This window comes from Mastomys coucha, unplaced genomic scaffold (genome assembly GCF_008632895.1).
Source record: "Mastomys coucha isolate ucsf_1 unplaced genomic scaffold, UCSF_Mcou_1 pScaffold22, whole genome shotgun sequence".
Classification (NCBI taxonomy): domain Eukaryota; kingdom Metazoa; phylum Chordata; class Mammalia; order Rodentia; family Muridae; genus Mastomys; species Mastomys coucha.
In genome coordinates this window covers 33,038,681-33,060,722 of record NW_022196905.1, presented here as the reverse complement: position 1 = coordinate 33,060,722, position 22,042 = coordinate 33,038,681, and the positions used below count along the sequence as shown (strand labels likewise).

At 42.7% G+C, this 22,042-nt stretch overlaps 1 protein-coding gene across 3 annotated transcripts in view; it reads left to right on the top strand.

Moving 5' to 3' along the window:
- Clnk (cytokine dependent hematopoietic cell linker) overlaps window positions 1-17,862 on the top strand; it is a 183,335-nt gene extending 165,473 nt beyond the window's left edge. Inside the window, exons 16-20 of one of the 3 annotated variants that reach the window (XM_031341966.1) lie at window positions 2,745-2,872; window positions 8,633-8,710; window positions 10,178-10,333; window positions 16,693-16,856; window positions 17,350-17,862. In XM_031341966.1, the coding sequence (XP_031197826.1) occupies window positions 2,745-2,872; window positions 8,633-8,710; window positions 10,178-10,333; window positions 16,693-16,856; window positions 17,350-17,386 (563 nt within the window). In that variant the 3' untranslated portion in view covers window positions 17,387-17,862. Of the gene's footprint in view, window positions 1-2,744; window positions 2,873-8,632; window positions 8,711-10,177; window positions 10,334-16,692; window positions 16,991-17,349 lie in introns of those variants that run through there. The other 2 variants (XM_031341968.1, XM_031341967.1) reach the window with 2 other exon arrangements.
- Window positions 17,863-22,042: the final 4,180 nt, after the last annotated feature.

The following is a 22,042-nucleotide window of genomic DNA, read 5'->3' as shown; positions in this document are numbered from 1 at the left end:
AGAGTCAAGCTGACTCTGTGATCCTGTGATTCTGGGATCCTGGGATCCTGGGCTTGTTAGATCACCTGTGAGTTTGGCTTTCTCTGTGTGTTGTGGGACTTGCTGCAGAGCTTGTGCCCAAGGTCTGCTCAGAACACTAACCCAGACAGACAGGAAGAAACCCGAGTCACTGGGCTGGCAGAGTTCCTGTGTGCCTGGTCAAGCTGGTCCCAGTTACTCCTAGTGCTGGGACAGATGTTTGTTCCTGCTTACCTCTGATCCTGGGTGTGTCAGAGTGCCTGGGAATGGAGTTTCCTCTGGGTGTTGTGGAACTGGCTGTGGAGCTTGCCAGAACTTAGCTTTTCATGGCCACTATGCATGCCTCAAGATCCCCATGTCAAGCTCTGGGTCAGAAGCCTATGTCTTCCAGCCTCAAGATCTGGATCACAAGTGTGCCCTCCATTTCTGGATTGTAGTTCACTCCAGATGTAGTCACATTGACATCCAGAAAAGGCCATCACAGCTCTGTACCCCATTTTTAAAATTGGCTTATCTGGTTTGTTGGAATTTATCTTCTTGAGTTCTTTATGTATTTTGGATATTAGCCCTCTATTGGATCTAGGGTTAATTAAGATCTTTTGCTAATCTGTAAGATACTGTCTTATCCTGTTGACAGTGTCCCTTGTCTTACAGAAGTTACCCTCCTTGTGTTTGAGTTTTCTTCTAGTATTCTCTGTAAGTAGAAAGACATTGTTTAAATTTGGTTTTGTCATGGAATATCTTGGTTTCTTCGTCTATGGTGATTGAGAGTTTTGTTGAATACAGTAGTCTGAGCTGACATTTGTGGTCTCTTAGAATCCACAGTACATCTGTCTAGGATCTTCTGGCATTTAGAGTCTCTGTTGAGAAATCAGGTTTAATTCTGATAGATCTGCCTTTATATGTTACTTGGCCTTTTTCTTGCAGCTTTTAATATTCTTTCTTTGTTCTGTATATTTAGTGCTTTGATTATTATGTGGTGAGAGGATTTTCTTTTCTGGTCAAATTTATTTGGTGTTCTGTAAGCTTCTTGTATGTTTATAGCCATCTCTTTCTTTAGGTTTGGGAAGTTTTTCCTTTGTTAAAGATGTTTTTGACCCTTTGAACTGGGAATCTTCACCCTCTTCTATTCCCATTATTCTTTGGTTTAGTCTTTTCATGGTGTCCCAAATTTCCTGTATGTTTTGAGTTAGGAATATTTTACATTTGACATTTACTTTGATCGATGTATCCATTTCTTCTATGGTATCATCTATACCTGACGTATCCATTTTTTCTACGGTATCATCTATTGTAACCCTCCTGGCTTGAGGGCTGCCTCTCATGACCACACCTCTCTGCCCACCTCCTGCTATTTGCCACGCCTCCCTCCTGGTTCCAGTTACATCAGAAGTCCCCCCTCTACAGAGACCAAAGAAGCCGCTGATTGGGCCGGCATGCTGACGAACTTGTGGGAGGGGGTTTTGCCTCACCTATTCTACTTGTTGTCTTGTAACAAGGAGATCATTAAAATTTAAGATGGCTGAAGTGATCACAACTCCTGCCTAATTTGTATAGAGCCTCCCATGTGGGTAAGGTATAATTATGACTATCCTACCTCCTCCCAACTCCATACATATTCCAGGTAATCCATTCTTTAAAGTTGCCACTGGACAGCAACAATCTATACCTGAAATTCTCTCTTTCATCTCTTGTATTCTGTTGGTGATTCTGGCATCTGTAGTTCCTGTTTCCTTTTCATCCCCAGGGTTTCCATCTCCAGGGTTGCCTCCATTTGTGTTTTCTTTATTTCCAGTTTTAGTTCTTAGACTGTTTTATTCATTTCCTTTGCCTAATTGATTATTTTTTCCTGTATTTTTAAGGGATTTGTTTCCTCTTTAAGGGCTTCAACCTGTTTGATTATGTTTTCCTATATTTCTCTAAGGGAATTATTTATATCCTCTTTAAAGGTCTCTATCATCTTTATGAGATAGGATTTAAGGTCATAGACTTGCTCTTCAGGTGTGTTAGGATATCCAGGGCTTGCTGTAGTAGGATAGTGGGTTCTGGGTTATGATGGTACCATATTGTACTGGCTTCTATTGATTATGTTCTTACACTTCTTTTACCATATGGTTGTTCCTGGTGTTGGCTGGCCTAGGTGTCCTGTGTTGTAGCAGGCCTCCCAGGAAGCAAGGGGAGCTGTGTGTTTCAGGTTTGAGCTGGCCTGCTGGTAGGCAGGCAGAACTGTGGGTTGAGGTGCAGAGTGCTCATCTATGACTGGTGAATGTATAGGAGTGGACCAGAAGAGAGATAGCACTCTGACCACACCCCTAGGATTTTAAGCCACCTACCCATCCATTTGCTGGCCTGTAATCTGGGAATTCTCCTGTCTCTGCCAACCATTTCCTGGTTTGAATGCTGAGACGAAAGCTTTCTACTAGCATCTGGCTTTTATGAGTCCTGAGGATTTGAACTCTGTTCATCACAGCTGTAAGGCAAGCACTTTTACCCACAGAGCTATCTCCACAGCTACACAATTACAGTTTTGGAAGATTACTCCAGGTTCCCTATGGAATGTGGAAGTGGAGGAGTAACACTGGAAGCACTGCAGTCCCTGGTGAGAGTGTGTTGTCCAGTCCATAAAGATGGCTACAGAATGGCAGAAGTGATGAGCCTAGCTACGTGTTGATGGGAGACAGACTGAGACAGCAATGCAACTACATTTAAGTGTGATCTCTTTCCAGACCATACAGGTATCCCGCAACACTGTCCTCCTCAGAGATGCCAAGCTGCAGCCAGCTACAGCCTTCGTATGATGCCTTATGAAAACACAAACTCAGAGAAACCTGTTCCCACAAAGCCTGATGAGAAGGTGAGGCAGTAGCTTCTCCGCAAGCCCTTCTAGTAGTTCTGGTATCCAGTGAGAGCTCACTGGGAATGCCCAAAGCAGATCATTGTGGTGGTCATTAATTGTTTTCCCATACTGTCTTAGTTAGGGTTTTATTGCTGTGAAAGACACTATGATCATGGAAACTCTTATAAAGGAAAACATTTAACTGGGGCTGGCTTACAGTTTCAGAGGTTTAGTTCATTACTATCATGGTGGGAAACATGGTGGCATGCAGACAGACATGGTGCTAGAGAAGGAGCTTAGAGTGCTACAACTTGATCTGAGAACAGCTGAAGGACACTATATGCCACACTGAGCATAGTTTGAGCATGGGAGACCTCAAACTGCCCCCCTCTGTGACACATTTCCTCCAACAAGGCCATACCCACTCCAATAAGACCACACTTCCTAAGAGTGCCACTCCATATGGACCAAGTATTTAAACACATGAGTCTACGAGGGCCATACATATTCAATCCACCATACATACAATGACAAATCATTGGGTTTTAATGTTTCTAAAAGGTTTTGTTTTCTCGTACTTCATTACTCTTTCGCCAGATTTTCAACTTGCCATGTTTTCCCAATTCTCAGAAAATTCTATTCATTAAGTATGGGGGAGAAGGGCGTGTGAGAAATTTAGACTTACATTTGTTAAGTTTCACGGATGATTTACTGGAATTTGAAAATCTGAGTTTATTTTCCATCAAAAGATTCACACATCACATTTAACTTCAGCTGAGCATGGCAGCCATTTCCTGAGCACTGATTATATGTGTCAGTCATTGTGAGGAGTTAAGATCCCTGACACAGAAGAGGGCTAGAAATAGCTAATAAGTGACTTTATTTATCCATCACATGTTTCATGATCTCTCATTAAAATCAGCTCCAGTCACACAATCGCCTCTCAGCCCATCCTGCGCTTGTGGTTTCCACTAATAAGAGTGAGTTTTCTTTGTTCTTATTTGCCCCTTCCTCCAGAAGCTATAACATTACTTACTAAATGCAGCACCAAAAAAGATGGTGCTACCCTAATTCCATATCCTTGGCTTATGAGTGTCCTGCTCCAGAGCTTCTCAAGGTTTCTAAGAGAAGCATCTGAGATCTCTGAACAATTCCTTGTAATCCCTATAGTACTTCAAATGTCTTTGGTTGGCCTTTTAATCTCTACCTAATTTTCTAATGGCATCCCATTCTTCCTATGGATTCTGGAATCCTCTTTCATTTCCCCGTCACATGCACCTGGATGTTTTTTGCTCTGCTGCGCTCATGTGCCTTAGGATTCTTGAGCTCTAACTCAATGTCTAGATTAAACCCAACTTCTCACGGACATGAGAAGAGCTAGTAGATCAGGACGTTCCCATTTTCAACAGTTCAACAAGTCTTAGAACTTGTGGCAAATCTAAATATTCTCAATAATGAAGTCAGTGTAATATTTGGTAAATTGACTGCTTTCACTTTGCATTGGTATGTTAACAATTGGTATGTTAAAGCAGCATTCCAGACCACAGACAAAAAAAAAAAGTAAAGTAGAAATCAATCATATTCTGCTACTGGGTATATCCCCAAGAGAACTGAAAGAAGAGCCCAAGAGAACTTGAATTCTTGTTTTTATAACCTTATTTATGATAGTCAACAGGTAGGAAGAACATATGTATCCATTGACAGAGAGAAAGAGAAATAAACAAAACATTGAGCATACACAGACGTTAAAATCTGGCATGTTCTACATAGATAAACTACAAAAACATGGTACTAGGTAAAGAAAGACAGACACTAAAGGACAAGCATATACCTCTTGCTACTCATGGTTCCTAGAGCAGCCAAGTCTACAGAAATACCAGGTAGTAAGGTGGTTTCCCCAGGACTGGGATGAAGAAGAGAGTAATGGAGAGCTGTTTTTTAGTGAGCACAGAGTTTCAGTTTGAAAGGATGAAAAAATTCTTGGAAATGGATAATGGCAATGGTTTTAAAAGCAACATAAATGCACTTAATAGGATGAGTTATGCACTCAAAGTGGCTAAAATGGTGACTCTTTACACTATATATATTTTATGGTGCATTTTCAAAGACAAGCAGGACCCTTCAGCCTGCTAAGAGCTCACAGAGTAGAGGCCTCATGGCTCTGTTCAGGGATGACTAGAAAGGCCAGTACAGTTAAAAGTACACTAACACCAAGTGCTGTGCTCTGCAGTCACTTAGAGGACAGCAAAGGACTAAAGATGAGCTCCTCCTCATTGTCACTCAGAGCTACCAAGGCCTTCACTAAAGCACTAACTTACACCATACACCCCTCACAACCACATCTGGAGACATAAGAAGCCCCAAACCACAACATCTAAGGCAGTGGTTCTCTGTCATGACTCTTTTGGAGATCATATATCAAATACCCTGCATATCAGATATTTATACTGCGATTCATAACAGAAGCAAAGTTAGAGTTATGAAGTAACAATGGAATAATTTTATGGTCAAGGTCATCAAAACATGAGTAGCTGTATTAAAGGGTCACAGCATTAGGAACCAATACATCTTCCAGCTTGACCGACCAAATGAGTGAGTGAAGCTCACTATAGCTGAGCCCTCCTGATCATTGAGACTAGCCAGAAACCCCAGAGCTAGTACCACAGTGACCACAGGGATCAGCAGGCTCAAACTCTGGCAGAGAGGTGAGTTCTCACTTTCTTACTGGGAACCTGCGTGAGCTTTGCCTAGGGCAGGATCTGGACCCTCCCAGCACTATAAAACTCTTACACTGTTTGAAGCCTCCTTTGCACTAAGTCCCCACCAGTTGATGAAATAAACTGAGGAATTTAATACAAAGGAGTCTTCAAACAAAGTAAGGGGTTTAAGTTCCAATTTTTGTCTGTGTTTACAATGAACTACATATATATATTGATAAGACTATCAATATATATATATTGCATGTAAAGACTATCTTATATACATCATATATATATATCTTATATATGTGTGTATACATAATATATATATTATATATATACATATATATAATATATATGAAAATTGTAAGTATTATGTCCAGTCCCATGCTTTTGACAAATGAAAATACCAGGCTAGTCACTGTCCTGGTTCATGGAACACATTTCCATGATATCCCAGTTTCCTTTCGGCCCCTGTGAAGCCTCCTCCTCCTCTGGCTCCCAACAGTGATTCTCATTTCCACCAATGCCCCGTGTCCTTCCTAGAGTCCTGTCTAAACAGAACTAGAGAGTGGCTCTTGTGTTCCCGGCTTTGTTTCATGGAGCACAATGCTTTTGAGACTTGCCCCTTGTTGTTGCCTGGGTTGTGTTTTCCTTTAATTTTGTGTTAGACTCTTTTTTTAAAAATTGGATATTTTGCTGGGCAGTGGTGGCGCACGCCTTTAATACCAGCACTTGGGAGGCAGAGGCAGGATGAGTTTGAGGCCAGCCTGGTCTACAGAGTGAGTTCCAGAACAGTCAGGGCTACACAGAGAAACCCTGTCTCGAAAAACCAAAAAATAAAAAAAAATAAAAATAAAAATTGGATATTTTATTTATTTACATTTCAAATGTTATCCCCTTGCCTAGTTACCCCTCCACAAACTCCCATCCCATTCCCCCTCCCCCTGCTTCTATGAGGGTGCTCCCCCTCCCACCCACCCACTCCCACCTTAGATTCTTAATGGGCCACAGTGCCTGGGTTGAATAGCAGAGACAGGAGGATCGATTATAAAACACGCCCAGCCTAGGGCAGCTGGTGCATGCATGCGTGCATGTGTGCATGAGAACAGTAGATATATCTGAGTAGCCACGCCCATAATATGAGATGGCATGAAAGGGAGTGAGGTTGCAGTTAGGTAGGAGCTAGTGCTTGCTGGCCAGATCATGTTCACCTGTGCCCATCACCACATGGATCATGTTGGTGCTGGGAAGACCAGAGACTGCAAAAAGAAACCAAAGACTTGAGCTCATATCCCTGATTATTGCTAACCATGTGGTTGATTTTGACACACCATGCCTTTGCTACCCATCTGCCACTAGAATGAGAATTAGCCATTGTGCATAGTCCAGAGAAATAGTGCAGGTAAAGCTGGAGATGCTGAATAAGGAAGGGTCTTATGACTCAACATTGGGACCATGGTGACTGAATGAAGAGACTGGAGGACCATGCAGTCATGGGTACACATGCAATGCCAGGAGCATAGATGAACACACTTGCATCTTTCTACAATGTCAGAATTCACTGAGTAATAAACTCACCAGCTATATCAGTTTCGTTGGCTGCTATTTCCTAAGTAGTCCTGATTTCCCTTGATAGCTGCTCATTGGCACCCCCCCAGGAGTTCTTCTACTCCAATGTATTTAAATTATTGATGTTAACTCTTGAATTATAATTACACCATAAACTTGGAGGAAGGCAGTGATAAAGGATTAAAAAGGCCACAGAATTTAAAGAGGCCTTAGTGGAGGTAAAGAGTTGATACACATGCAGGGAGTCACTGCAGGAGGCTAGACACTAAGGAACCCAGTTGGATTGTTGCCAGGGACCCAAGAGTACACAACTTAGTGCTAATCTTAGGAGGGAGCTGCAGAGGTAAGCCACCTGCCTAAGACACCAAGGTGAGCTCCAGGTCCAAGTTCCGACAGACAGGCCATGGAGACTGAGTGAGGAGTAAATAGTGGGGACTGAGCTGAGCTGGAGCATTTGGACAGTTACCAGTCTCCTGTCTGCTGTCACTTGGTGTAGGTACCTGTGGTCAGATGACAGATTGTTGGGGCTGTTGCCATCAGTCATGGTGTTAGGAGTCCCTCCTTTGACAAGGTCCAAGTAAGAACACTGTACCCTTTCTTGGTCCTTGCATCTTCAATCACTCTGGTAGTGATCGCAGGTAGGAACAAACAGTGTCTCATGGTCGGTGCTGGACAGGTGGTGGTACCCATGTGCTCAGCAAGGTGCAGAGTCATCCTTCCTTGAAGGATAGCCAACTGCTGCTTTATAAAGTGAAGTCATCCAGGGAGTGATAGTCTAAAGCCACTTCTCTACACAATGTGGAGTGTCATAGAGCTGGACACAGTCTATCCTCCAAATACTACACACCACACAAGTCAGTGCATCATAGGAGAAAGCTAGCCAAGGTATAATTCCAATCTCGATTTTACCACATGACTCCAGGTGGAAGATATACAGAGACAGAGCTGCAGCAGTCCACTCTGACCACTGTTTTTGCAGTGACCAGCACAGCACAGTGTCACAAGCTACACATGTCCTCAAAAACAACCTCACCACATGCAGATTCAGGCATCATTGATAGCTGAGTGTAATCCCAGCACCAGGAGGATCAGGAGTTCTGGGCCATCCTCAGATACATAGTGAGTTCAAGGCCAGCCTGTGATACATGACACCCTGTCTAAAAGAAAATTAAATAAAATCATTGACAGATGGAGGGTATATGCTTCCTGAGACTCAAATGATGGACTTCTCTTAATTGATGGGTAGTTCCTGGCCCCTCCTAATGACCACTCTCATTTTATCCCTATTGACCTCAGAATCCCCAGCTGCAGTGGCTTATTCTGTGTCCATCTCCTCAAAGCATCAGTGGGCATTTCCAGGTTCCAGAACGAGATGTTCTGTGCTGAATATCTATCAATTAGTCTGTGATTGGACACTGGTGGAACAAAAGTAGAATTTGAATTAATTAGGCCATAATGAATACCTCCCTTTGATCCTAAAACATTCCTCCTTGGACTTGTACCATAGGATATCTGGCAGAATGAATGGTACATTGGAGAATACAATCGCCAGACAGTGGAAGAGGTGTTAATGAAAGAGAACAAGGTAATTCAAATTCGTCTACGTTGTTCCTGTGGCCATCCTGTGTGTTTCTTCTGCATGCGACACACACAAAAGTAGGAAGGGGACTTAGGGAGAAGCAGTTCTACAGGAAAAGAAATTAGTAAGAAAGGACAATGGGGTACAGTTTCTAGCTACTTCCAGGAGAACTTTGATAAAAGAACACTAAATATACAGATGAAAATATGGAATGATTTTCTGAAAGTGCAGAGATAGGTAAGATGGTTTCAGACCTAAGACTTGGTTTTGCCACTTGTCATATATCTCACTCTTCCAAGTTCCTAAACAAGATTAGTTGTTGATTCTTTATTCATAAAATGAAAAACTGTTTTTAAAAATATCAGTACTAAGGGAGTCACTAGAAAATGGCATGTGGTATCTGGGGTGCAGTGGTCACAATGGGCAGTGCCTCCTTCTGCTCTCTTCAAATTTCTTCTGCTTACTAAACAGACACCGATGGTACAATTGGGTCTTTATGTCTGACTTCTTCAAGAAAGGAACAGAGGTCATGAATGTTGCAATCCAGCATATGACAGGCCATGCTGCAGTAACATATCCCCAAAAATCTCTGTCTTTTATCCCAGGATACCATTTCTTCACTGCACACCAGATTCTAGATAGATTTGTTTGGGCTAAGTGGGGCTCTGTGTCCACCTTTACATTGTGGCTCTTCACACATCTCCCCAAGAGTAACATACTTTACCTCTTCCTTGACCAAATTCTAAGACCAAAGCTAACTTCAGAAAGGATAAGGAGGTTCCGCCCTACCATGGGATTAAAATAGAGAAGAACTCAAGTGTTTGTAACTAGGTCAAGTAACAACCACAGCATTCATCAAAAAGCAAGAGACTACTGGGTGACTACTCTGCCAGGCACAGAACTACACTGGGTTGCTTAGAAATACTAGAACTCTTCTGTGGCTTAAGGACCACTAAATCCTCAACCAGGCCACTGCTGAATATGAAACTACAACAAGAAGGTGGCAGTTAATTCAGGAATAAATGATAGGTCTGTGACAAAGCAGAAGCATCACTGATGAAGGGCTGCTCGCCTCACAGTAGCCAGGAACAGAGAGAAGAACAAGATACATCCTTCAAAGGCACCCACCCCTCTTGATGATCACTTCCTAGACTAGGCTCCACCTCCAAATAGTCCATTTAGCTTTGAACTCACCAACGGGTTAACCTCATGATGTTAGCACCTTCGTGAACCAATTGCTTTTCTATATCACCACCTGCTAACACCTACACCTCTTGAGGGGACACTTGATGCCCAAACCCCAACAGGCTCTCAGTAAAAGCTCAGGGAGGTAAACGGAATGTGCAGCTGGGTTTCCAAAATTAATAAATCCATTGAAGAATTGAAGAATCACAAGAGCATCGTTGTTGACGTCACCTCAAGGCCAGGGTTCTAGCACATCTGAGAAGATAACCGTAATTCCTTTTGCTTCAGGATGGTACTTTTTTGGTCCGAGATTGCTCCACAAAATCCAAGGCAGAACCATATGTTTTGGTGGTGTTTTATGGGAACAAGGTCTACAATGTGAAAATCCGTTTCCTTGAGAGCAATCAGCAGTTTGCCCTGGGCACAGGACTCAGAGGGAATGAGGTAAGTATAACCCAACCACCTCCCTTTCCTTGGCTATAAATTAAAAAAAAAAAAAAAAAAAAAAAAACATAGAATTTAGGAGACGCTACTTTCTTGTCTGCATACCCCAGTGATCACAGGACAGGAGGAGAGACAAAGAAGCAACTGCATTCCTGCCTAGTGGCAAGCTTCTCTCAGCCCATGCTGGCACTCCATGCTCCAATCTCCCCAAGAGAGAGGAACAAACGTTTTCCAAATGACCCAGATTAGACCTTGTCACGGGCTCCCTGTCACAACCTCAATCAGAATGAAACTAGAGAAGAATAGTGAGCCACTGTCACCAAGTGTCCCCAAGTCTCAAGCCTGCAAGCCACCTGGTTTCCACTCTCTTTAACCCTTAGAAAACATAAGCAAGGTCACTTAGTTACTTGAAAGACAGGCCTAACAGAAAATGCTAATGTCTGCATTTACCTATGTTCACAAACAGTGACCAATTGTTCTGAAACAAATTCATGAAAACTGTTAGCTGATGTAGCAATATAATCAGACTGTAACCATTTGGCTTGTTTCGTGCCATGTGCACTATAATAATGGTTGTGTGGTCACTTTCACAACTGCACTCAAGTGTTACTGTTCTCTACTAAACATCCTTTAATTTTATTTATTTTACGTGTATGTGTGCATGTGTACCTGAGTACATGTATGTGTACCACATGCATGCAGCTGCCTACAGAAGCCAGAAGAGGACATTGGATCACCTGGGACTGGGTTTGTAAGCCCTCAGATGTGGGTGCTGGGAACAAAACCTAGGGCCTCTGCAAGAGTAGCAAGTGCTCTTACCCACTGAGCCATCTCTCTAGCCCCTGAGCATCCCATTTAAGTTTAGATTTTGGGAATGGCAAAGGAATCAACTTTTTCTGATGTCTATTGAGGAGGTAAAAAGGAGTCATAGTTCCATAGTTTAATTATAGAGAATGAGATCTAAGCATCCAGCTAAAATATGCCAGGTCTCAAAACAGGACAGACATTTGTCTGAAGACAGCTACAGTGTGCTCATATACATAAAATAAATCTTTAAAAGAAGAAGAAGAAGAAAAGAAGAAGAAGAAGAAGAAGAAGAAGAAGAAGAAGAAGAAGAAGAAGAAGAAGAAGAAGAGGAAGAGGAAGAGGAAGAGGAAGAGGAAGAGGAAGAGGAAGAGGAAGAAGAAGAGGAAGAGGAAGAGGAAGAGGGAGAGGGAGAAGGGGAAGGAGAAGGAGAAGGAGAAGGAGAAGGAGAAGGAGAAGGAGAAGAAGAAGATCATTTAAAAGCTTTCATAAAATATTTTTGCAATCTAGCACCCACCAGGATGCCAATAGTGACTTGGCCCTGTGTTGTTCCTACAAAGCCTGCTTAGAGTGCACAGCTGACTAATGAAAACATTCTAAGTATCTACAGAAGATGCCAAGTTAGTACATACAATTCTTGACACATACCCTGAAAAGTAAAATAAACCAGACTATTTCAGTATAAATTTGCTGAATGGAAGAACATAGACTGTTTTAACACTCTTATTTGTATGACCAGTTGACCCCTGGGCTAGAGCACCAGTGTATACGTGTTATAAATTGTTGCTATGACTTGGCCATAAACTATATTTCAAAGTAAATTCTAATGTTTTTTGATGATAAAAAAAATAACTCAGAGAAAGAAGAACATGTGAATGAGGACATGGGAAGAAGTCAGCTATCTGCCAGCCAACGAGAAAGGCTTCAGAAGAGTCAGTGGTGTAGACAGCCGAGACCTCGGGCCTGCTGAATTGTAGGAAGATCCATTTTTGTTGTTTCTCCCAGTCTGTTATGACAGACAGTGTTTCTTTCACTGTTATGACAGCCCTTGCAAACTCACGCAGTATAAATCCAGAACTTTCGTAGACACCTGTTCTTCATCAGGAGATGCTGAAATAATGTCACTGGGGCTTAGTAAGTGTGTTCTGCAGGCACATGAGTGACAATTCTGACACCTTGCTGCACGAAGAGTCCTGGTTACATCCAGTCTCTGACACAGAGAATCACACGTGGCCTGGGGAGAAGTAGCCAGCACTTGGGAGGAGGCAATAAGATGGTTAATACTGCTAACTTGGCCTAGCTAGACTCTCCTAGGAAACAAACCCCCAAGAATTTAACTCCATTAATTAAGGTGTGCAGACCCACACCACTCCCTAGGCTTGGGTTCTGAACCACATCAAAAGGAGAAAAGATGATGAGTATCAACATTTATGATTCTTTGCTTCCTGGCTGTGGACATAATATGACGAGCTGCCTTGGACTTCTGGTCTTTGATGGACTGTGTCATGAACCGTACCCCACTGCCAGATTAAGCCTTTTCTCCATCAAGTTGCTTTTTGAGGTGTATTTTATCAGGGCAATGAGACTGCGACTTAAATGGACAGTAAGATCAGTACTCCAGCCTTCCATCAGCCCAGGACATGTGAGTTGAGCAGCTAAGTCTATTAACACAAAAATGGCCACACACATTCCCTTTCACAAGGGGTCCTATAAAAACCAAAGAGGCAAGTGGCCAGTTCATTTGCATGAGGGCTAGCAAGACAATAAACAGAACCGAGTCAGACAAAAACAGATTCTGCCATAGTTATTTGTAACTGTTTTTCTTGTGGTTATTAGTCAGTTTCCTTCATTAACTAGGGAACAGCCTCATGCAGATAGAGACCTATCTACATGAAGGGACCAGCTAGCTCAAGCTCACAGCATCCTTCCACATCTTCCAGCTCACAGAATTTTTCTTCTTAAACAAACAGCAATGACGACCAAAAAAAGTATGATTTTCAAATGCTTGAGCTTCATGGTTTTTTTTTCCTTACAGAACTAAGAAATTGCTACTCCTTCTGCCAGTTGATTTGTACCTCTCTCTCTCTTCTCTCTCTCTCTCTTCTCTCTCTCTCTCTCTTCTCTCTCTCTCTCTCTTTCTCTCTCCTTGAAGCATCTCTAGGAAGGGCACATTATTGTTTTATTGTTTTCTGGGGAGAAACAGAGCCTGTACTAAGATCTTAGTCTTGTTTCCAACATGTCACATTTTGGCCTGCTAATAATTATAATAATAATAATAATAATAATAATAATAATAATAATAATAATAATAATAATAAAGACTGCATAGTACCTCTGTAATTATATCCTAATAGCATCTTATCAGATTGTGAGCCATCTATGGCTGCCTTGAAAGTAAGGAGCTGTCAATTGAGCCCACCTGGAAACTCCACCTTCAGCATCTGCACAAACTGACAAACTGTTACAATTACTGCATAACAATGCCTATTTTTAAAAACCCCTTTCTGTGTTAGTCCTTAATTCCCTATTCTTCACACCCTCCAGACATGAGTTTTCCTTTTCATGTATCTGTTGAACATTCAAATATATGCCCCATGCACAGGCACCCTGAGTTCTCAGAGCCACGCCCATCATGCCACACCCTGCCCTGGAGGCAGGTGCCACTCTCATCTCCATTTTAAAGATGGTGAAAGTGAAGCCCAGGAATGGTAAGCGAAGTGCAGCACTGGGATTTTCTCTCCTTTGCAAACTTCCTGGCTTTTGCATACAATCTCTCCTGCTTGATGACAGCCCCCAAGCACCGCAGGTTGAGAAGGGGACAACATCAACTTGGAGCTTACTGTGTGCCATGCATTGGCAACCCAGAGATTCTTCCCACTGCTATTGGAAGGCACTGAGCCCTGCGGTAAGAGTGAGATGGTCCTTGTGTGACTTCTGCAGTCTGATCCTTCTGCCTCACTGAGGAACTTCGTGTCCCAAAGAGAATTGAAAGAATCAGATGCAGAAATCTCTGCTGAAATGCAAGCCAAATCCCAGCTCTTCCATCTGTGCCCAGACAGCATCACTAGCCACTTCATCAGGAAACACAGGAGGGCTTCTGGGGACAATATTCACTTTGCCCTGTTTTCATCTATCTTGTGGGGTTTGTAATGGCACAGAAAGACAGTAGCTCCTAATAAGTGGGAGCTGAGTGTGAGATGAGGTGATACAAACACCATAGCTGGAACACAGGGGCAGTTGCTTAGGAAGTGTCCAATCTCATGCTGAAAAGCTCTTTCCCTGAGGCTGTGTACATACCACAAGGGCACAAGGAATACCTGGGCCAGATCCAGGGAAGGCTCTCTACCTGTCTGCCATCCCTACCAAACACAAAGGGCAAGCAAAGCCATGTGTCCCCAAAACAAATGACCTGGGAGGTCATTCAATTGGTCATTCTGCATCACGGGGAACACTGGCTTCTCTCTGATTAGAATCTCGTACTGATGCATGACTACACTACACTGAGGACCCGTTCCCCTCCTGATGATAACCTGGGATGAACTCCTCCCTTTAGGAGTGCATTTTACCAAATAAAACAGTACTGATATTTTCAACACATAGGTCTCAAGCACGGATATATTGAATGTACACTTAGCTCACGATGCCCCATTCTTCACTGACTGAACCATTTCATGAGTACCCAGGGATACAAGATTCATCCAGTGCCCCTTTATGAAGACACCTGAGCAGTAGTGAGTTTCTAAAACTCATGATAAGTGTTTACTTGACAACTTGAGCTGTTAAGACTGAAAGACAGGGCTGGAGAGGTGGCTCAGCGGTTTAAGAGCTCTTCCGAAGGTCCTGAGTTCAAGTCCCATATGGTGCCTCACAACCATCCGTAATGAGATCTGATGCCCTCTTCTGGTATGTCTGAAGACAGCTACAGTGTACTTAGATATAATAATAAATAGATCTTTAGGCCAGAGCGAGCGGGGACGACTGGAGCGAGCAACCTTCATTCAACCTTCATTCCCAGCAACCACATGATGGCTCACAACCATCAATACAGCTACAGTGTACCCATATACATATAAATAAATTAATAAATCTTTTTTTAAAAGACTGAAAGACAGATTAACAATAACATGTGGGTTTCTTTCTCATCTCCCCTGTCTTCTTCCTTATTCTTTTCTTTTTCTGTCTCTCTTTCTCCCTCCCTTCCTTTCTCTCTCCCTCCCTCTCCTACTCTGTTTTTCTAACAAGGAAAAAAAAAGAAGTGCTGTCTACAGTTTGCACATAGGACAGACACAAAAGATTTAAACAGGCTTTAGAATCTAATATTAGGACATTTGACATCCACTCTTCTCTTAGGGGGAAATCTAAGATAAAAATAGGAGCTTAATTACAGACTCTTGTCCCAGTCTTTTCAGGCAGTGTTGCAGCTGTGGGCACAGCACTAGAGTCCCTAAGAATGGGGTGGCAGTGTGGTTTGTTGCACCTGCCTTGTTTCCTAATACTGTGGTTTCATAGAAATGACCCATGTAGTAGACTAGCGAGGGAGGATATTGATATCAGACTGATTTTTTCAGAACAATGCTAAGGAAAACAGAAATGAGAAGAGTAAGCACCTTGCTCCTGACCAGTGATGCCAGGGAAGAGACTTCCCTTAGCTGTCTGTGAACCTGGTCAGTGGACGAGCTCTGCACAGAAAGGTTCTCTGCACTGGCCTCTTGGTGGAATGTAAACAAAGAGGAAGAAAAACCCATCCATGGTTGGAAACTGGAAGTGAAATTCAAAAACTCCCTTTCTTTGTGAGGCCTATGAAGCTAGTCTAGGATGCATCCCATGGTTTCCCATTTATGAGCCCTTGATGTGTGCTGGAATGTAGGGAAGCCTTTCTTCCAAATGCTGTCTATGCTTGAGTGCCACTGATGCTCACAGAGAATTCCAGAGGCAAGTCCTACTAATGTCACCACCACTGTTGGTAGACAGAGAAACAGAGTGCAAGAAGTTTGCCTCGGGTCACACGGCTAGTAGATGGGAAGACAGCCAAACTTTGAACTCATGGCCTTCATTGGCAGTGACTTCACAAACAACCCATCTAAGTCATAGGTGGGAAGGCAGTGATGAATCAGGGAGGATCTTGGGCGAGGCGGTCTGACACGGGGCGAACTCTGAGGACAGGAAATGTAAGTGGTACTTGTGCTCACTTGTAGTCCACAAGCATTTTGATTCTCCTTGTCATCTCCTTGTGCTTGTCACGCATCCTTCAATAGCTTGTTCGCTACATCCTCAAGACAAAATGAAACAGCCAGACCTGTGGGCTGACACCTATAATGCCACAAGAAGATCGATGCAAGCTCAAGGCCTGTCTGGATTACAGAGTCCAGACCAGGCTGAGCTGCAGGGTGAGCCTCTTATCTCAAAACACCACCACCAATAACACCTTCTAATATGTCTCTCAACAATGTCAAAACTACAAACCTGGTCCACCTTCCCTGAGCAACATACAACAGCTTAGCGGCACCTTACAGGCAGCAGACGTATTCAAAGGCATTCACTCTTCTGTGTTTCAGACGTTTGACTCTGTGGAAGACATCATTGAACACTACACGTATTTTCCCATTCTGCTAATAGATGGGAAAGACAAGGCTGCCCGCAGGGAACAGTGTTACCTCACCCAGCCACTGCCTCTCGCCAGGCTCCTTCTGACTCAGTACTCCAGCCAGGCACTTCCCAAGTAAGTAGCCCAGCCAGAGATTTGCACATCAGTGGCCTGGGCCTTGTCTCATCCCTGGCTCAATGGATTCGGTTCTTCTTTCATCTGCATTTATTTCAAAGTATTATTTTCTGTGTCTTCGAGGGATGACTTTTCTAACTGTAAAAAAATAAAATAAAAATATGCTGTAATGGAACTTGAAAGCTCAATTATGACTTGAAAGCTTAAATCATAGGAAGAAATATTTGTAACCTGCATTAAATCTAGGTTTAAGAAGTATTTTCTAAATAGAAAAACTACAGCTATGGCTGTCACACATTAGCGATGAGATAAGATCTGACAGCTTGAATGTTTGCAGAGAGTTTGAGATGCCCAAACTGTTACTCTGTGCAGGACATCAGGTGTCAATGACTGTATTTTATAACCTATTGACCTAGGATGCTAATTTTGGATGATCCTGTATACTGGTGAATGTTAGTTCTATTTATCTGTAATCCTAGAAATTCAATTACAGGGAAGAGGAGCAGTGTGAGGAACAAGAGCCCCTGTGAATACCAGCTTGAAGGCAGACAGCACAAATACGTGGACTACGATGTGAAGTGGCCACAGATCCAGACTTCGACCTACTCTGTGAACCATCACATCAATGGAACTAGCAGATCCATAGCAAGGAACTCAGAGAATCCTGGCTCATCCCAAGCATGAAGCAACCGAGTAACAGCGGGGACATTTTTAATAGTTTAATGATGCATTTCTACTCAAGGGAAGAGAAGAGCTATCCTCAAACCAGTATTGACATGTACAGTGGCACATCATGGTGACTCGTTTCTTCTCAGGCAAAGAGGATCTGCATGTATTCTTGTTTCCTAACACAGATGAAGCAGTGGACACTCAGAGAAGTTACTGATGTCTTTAAGTATAAGAAGCAAGTCCAGACTGCAACCCATTTTGCCTGTTCCATGTCAGTGCATCATCCCAGTTATATCCTCCACTCGGGGAAGTTTAAATTGAGCTAGGGCAGGGAGGGAGGGAAGGAGAGAGGGAGGGAAGGAGGAACGCAAGAATGGAGGGGGGAAGCTTTAAAATACATATTTATCCACCAAAAGTAAGTTTACCAAAATGAAATAAATAGGTATACCATATGCCATGACTTCAGTTATTACCAAATGCCACATGTAAAATTCATGGAGCATTAATGCGATTTGAGTTTTCATGAAGGAATAAAACCAGACAGAAGGCAGGAGATGTAGCTAAATTGGTAGAATGCATTCCTAGCATTCCTAGGTTAAATCCCTTGTCCTGTATAAAACTGAGTGCAGAGGTACACGCCCATAATTTTAGCACATGGGAGGTAAAGGCAGGAGGGTCAGACTCTCAAAATCATCCTTAGCTACATAGCAAGTTTAAGGCTAGCCTGGATTATATAAGACCATACTGGGGGTGGGGGGTGGGGGAATGGAGAAAGACAGAGAGAGAGAGAGACAAAGACAGAGGCAGAGAGACAGACAGGGAGACAGATAGACAGAGAAAGAGACAGAATCAAATGAAAACAGAACAAGCAATCCCCAACATTGTCTCTTCTGAAAATGGCAGATAAGGTGCTCTCTGGGAAGGGCTCTTGGCATCTATCCACAGACACCTGCTTGGTGTTCTTCTTTACAAGGCCAAGGGCACACAATGCATCAGATAGACACAGGCTCACAGCAAAGGGCCTCCTAAAGCTGGACAAAGGGGAGTGAGCAGAGGAGATGGGAATATGTTTTGTGCTACCACCCATGAGAAGGGAGAGAGGGACAGCAGAAACCATGCAAGCCTAAGCCACATCTCTGAAGTCTCATCCATGTTGTCTTATGATCCAGACCAGAGTCTGCCCATAGACTAGAGCATCATGCTAAGCAGAAAAGGCCAGGATCTGGTGCCTCTCTACGCCAACTCACTGATTGGATATCTGAACCTTGAGTTCTGCGGCAGACACAGAAAGTACTTGCCAGGGACTCCTCCACTGAGTTACTGGTCAGCATCCCTGTGTTTACTATTTTCGGTGTCTGTTACAATAAGAGTATTTTGCTTGCAATCGATAGCTAAAGGGTAGCATATAAAAAAATTAAATGTATTTTGTTCTCACAATAGATACTGCTAACACTTTGGCCAGATCTTAATAGTGACGTATTTGTGAATAAGGCAGGAGCTGGGAAGCACGGTTTTTCTGCTCTCCATTTCTTGGTTTTATTGGATCCCTGGATGGAAATTCAGCGATGGGTCACTCACTCACTAGAGTGCTTTTATCTGTCTAACCCTTATCTCATTTTCCATTTTTAAAATGTCACTCGATGACTAGCTAAAGCAGGATATGGAATTTCAGCTTCATCTGCATTATGGTATCTGTGTATCCCAGAGATTTCTTTGGGACCACATGCATATCCATACAAAGTCCGCATATCCATCTGCGTCTCATCCACTTATCCTGCAGGACTGTCACAGCCCTTGCTGCATGCTGTGTGTGTCCTTGCTGCTAGGTGCTGCTGTAGATGCTGGAAGCATTGGAGTGAGTGAGAGACACAACAGTAAGTGCCCAATTAAATAGGTAATCCAGGTTGCTTTCCCTTTTCCCTTCTGTAGCTCTGTGTTAATAGAACACTGAGATCTTTGGGGTGAGGATGATGTTAAATAATTTTTAGACTCTTTTAATGTGACTCTAAAAAGTCCTGAAACCAGAAAATATTTCACCACCTTAGTTGAAAGGAGACTTTTCTCCCAGGAGAGAAAGGTTTGAGGGGTGGGGGTAGAAGAAAGCAACTGATTAACTATATTATATCTGCTGGGCAGCGGTGGCACACACCTTTAATCCCAGCACTTGGGAGGCAGAGGCAGGTGGAGTTCAAGGAGTTCAAGGTCTACAGACTGAGTTTCGGGACAGCCAGGGCAATACAGAGAAACCCTGTCTCAAAACACCAAAAAAAAAAAAAAAGAAAGAAAGAAAGAAAGAAGGAAAGAAATAAAGGAAGAAAGAGAGAGAAAGAAATATTTCTAGAACAGTTATTGGCATGAGAGTAGTTTTCTAGATTCTAGGAATAAAGGTGAGAGGTGAGAGAGACACAGGTCATGTGATTCACAGCTCAGAGGCAGGCAACTTGTTGTCCCACTAGCCAAAAAAGGAAAAAAGAAAAGCACAAAGATTAGTAAAGAGGAGAGGTCAGCTGGGAACTTAACCTGCTAATTGGAATATCAAAGGGTCCAATCAGTATAGAAGACACTAGAGTCTCTTCAAAAACTAAAAGGAAACATACCCGTAGACTCAGCAGGCCAAGCCTAAGTGCCTGTCTGGAAGTACTGACAGGAGGACCTTGAAAAACTGTCTGCACTTGTGTGTTTGTTGTCCAATTGTTTGCAACAGCCAAGATTTAAAGGTAACCCTTCATCACTGGATAAAAACACGTGTCACACATCTTCACAGGGAAGTACTGTACAGCCATAATAAGGAAGCTTGGATAGAGGCGACAACATGGGATCAAACGGGTGGATAGTATACACATCAACATAAAATAAAACTCTCACTGTAGTAGATGAATAACCGTAGAGATGTACTTTACAACACCATACCTGTGGCCAAAGGGAATGTACTGCACATCTAAAATCAGATTAAGAATGGGTCTCATGTGAAATATTCTTACCACGAAAGAAGGGAGGGACTGGGGGAGGGGGGAGTTTGGGAGGCACTGATCTGTTTATTACCTTGATTGTGGTCATGGTTTCAGAAATGTATTCATGCCTCCAAGTATATCCAGATGTGCACATTAAATGTGTGATGTTTGCTTGCACCCCTCTTTCGTATCAGCTCTACTTTTACAAAGCAATCTTTTAAAAAGAAGTATGCAAGCTAAAAAAAAAAAAAAATCCCTGCAAGACAGAATAATAGGTTCATAAGGCCCTTCTTTGTCCCTGTGCTGGTTGGAAGGAGTAGACTCATTGGGAGGGTGTGGCCAGGGAAAACTGCAGAGATGTTCAGGCATGAACTTGAAGAGACTTGAAGGGAACCCCTAGAACTGGGAAAGTACTTAGTCCATGTGGTGACCTTGTATCCTAAGATCTAGGCTTGGGGAGGGATTGTCAAGCAATGAGTGCATGTTAGGGGGTTAGATGAAGACACCAGAGGCAGCATCCTCAGAGAAGGAACAGGTAGCCATTAAATAGTTCTAGGGAAACTGGTTCTCTGACCAGAAGGAAAAAAAAAAAACTGTAATTATGTCTCTCCTTCAAATCATAACAAAATATGTTCTGTATAAATCAAATAGCTGCAAGCAAAGTCAGAATTGAGTCCTGTGTTCTCATCTAATAATTTTTATGACTTTAGGATAGAGAAGGTGCTCTTAAACAAGATGAAAACATAAATCATGAAGGGAAAGACTGATAGATTCATTACATCAAAATTGCAAATGTTTGCAAAAGTCAGGCAAAGCCAAAAGGCACTTAAACAACATGACATATGTATACAAAAGGCATAAACAACTCAGAGAAGAAAACTCTGGGCCAGAAAGGTAGGCCATGCAGCCTTGCTGAGTGTGTGGCTATCAGAACTGGGTAGACAGAGTCATTACTGTTATCCTAGCCAAGTGGTTCTCAGCCTTCCTAATGCTGCACCCTTTAATACAGTTCCTCATGCTGCCATGACCCACACCCATAAAATTATTTCATTGCTTCTTCATAACTATAATTTTCTACTGTTATGAATCATAATATAAATATGTGACATGCAGGATATCTGATGTGTGATCCCTGTGAAAGAGTCATTAGCACCCCCCCCCTCTGCAAAGGGGTCATGACCTACAGGTTGAGAACCACTGATGTAGAAGGAATACATGCAAGAAAAACACTCTGACTTCCAAAACGAAAGTCTGGAAAAACTGGGGAGTTTGACATGATTTGCCAGTACATAAAAAGGTAAAGGGGTAAGGGTGAAAAGATTTCATATGCAATTCTAAGAACCTATTATAAACGACACTTCTTCAACCAGGGTTAGAGGTTAACTCTGCCAGCCTAGCTGTGGTGGCTACCGAGAGAAAGCATCTTCAGGGAACACGTCAAATTAGACCTGTAAGGTTTGGCAGTAACTGTGGAGGGAGTGTGGGGCTGGACAGTGGGGCTGAGTAAAAGTTCCTCTCTCTTTGTCTGGGGCCCCAACCCTAATTTAAAAAACACAAAACAAAACA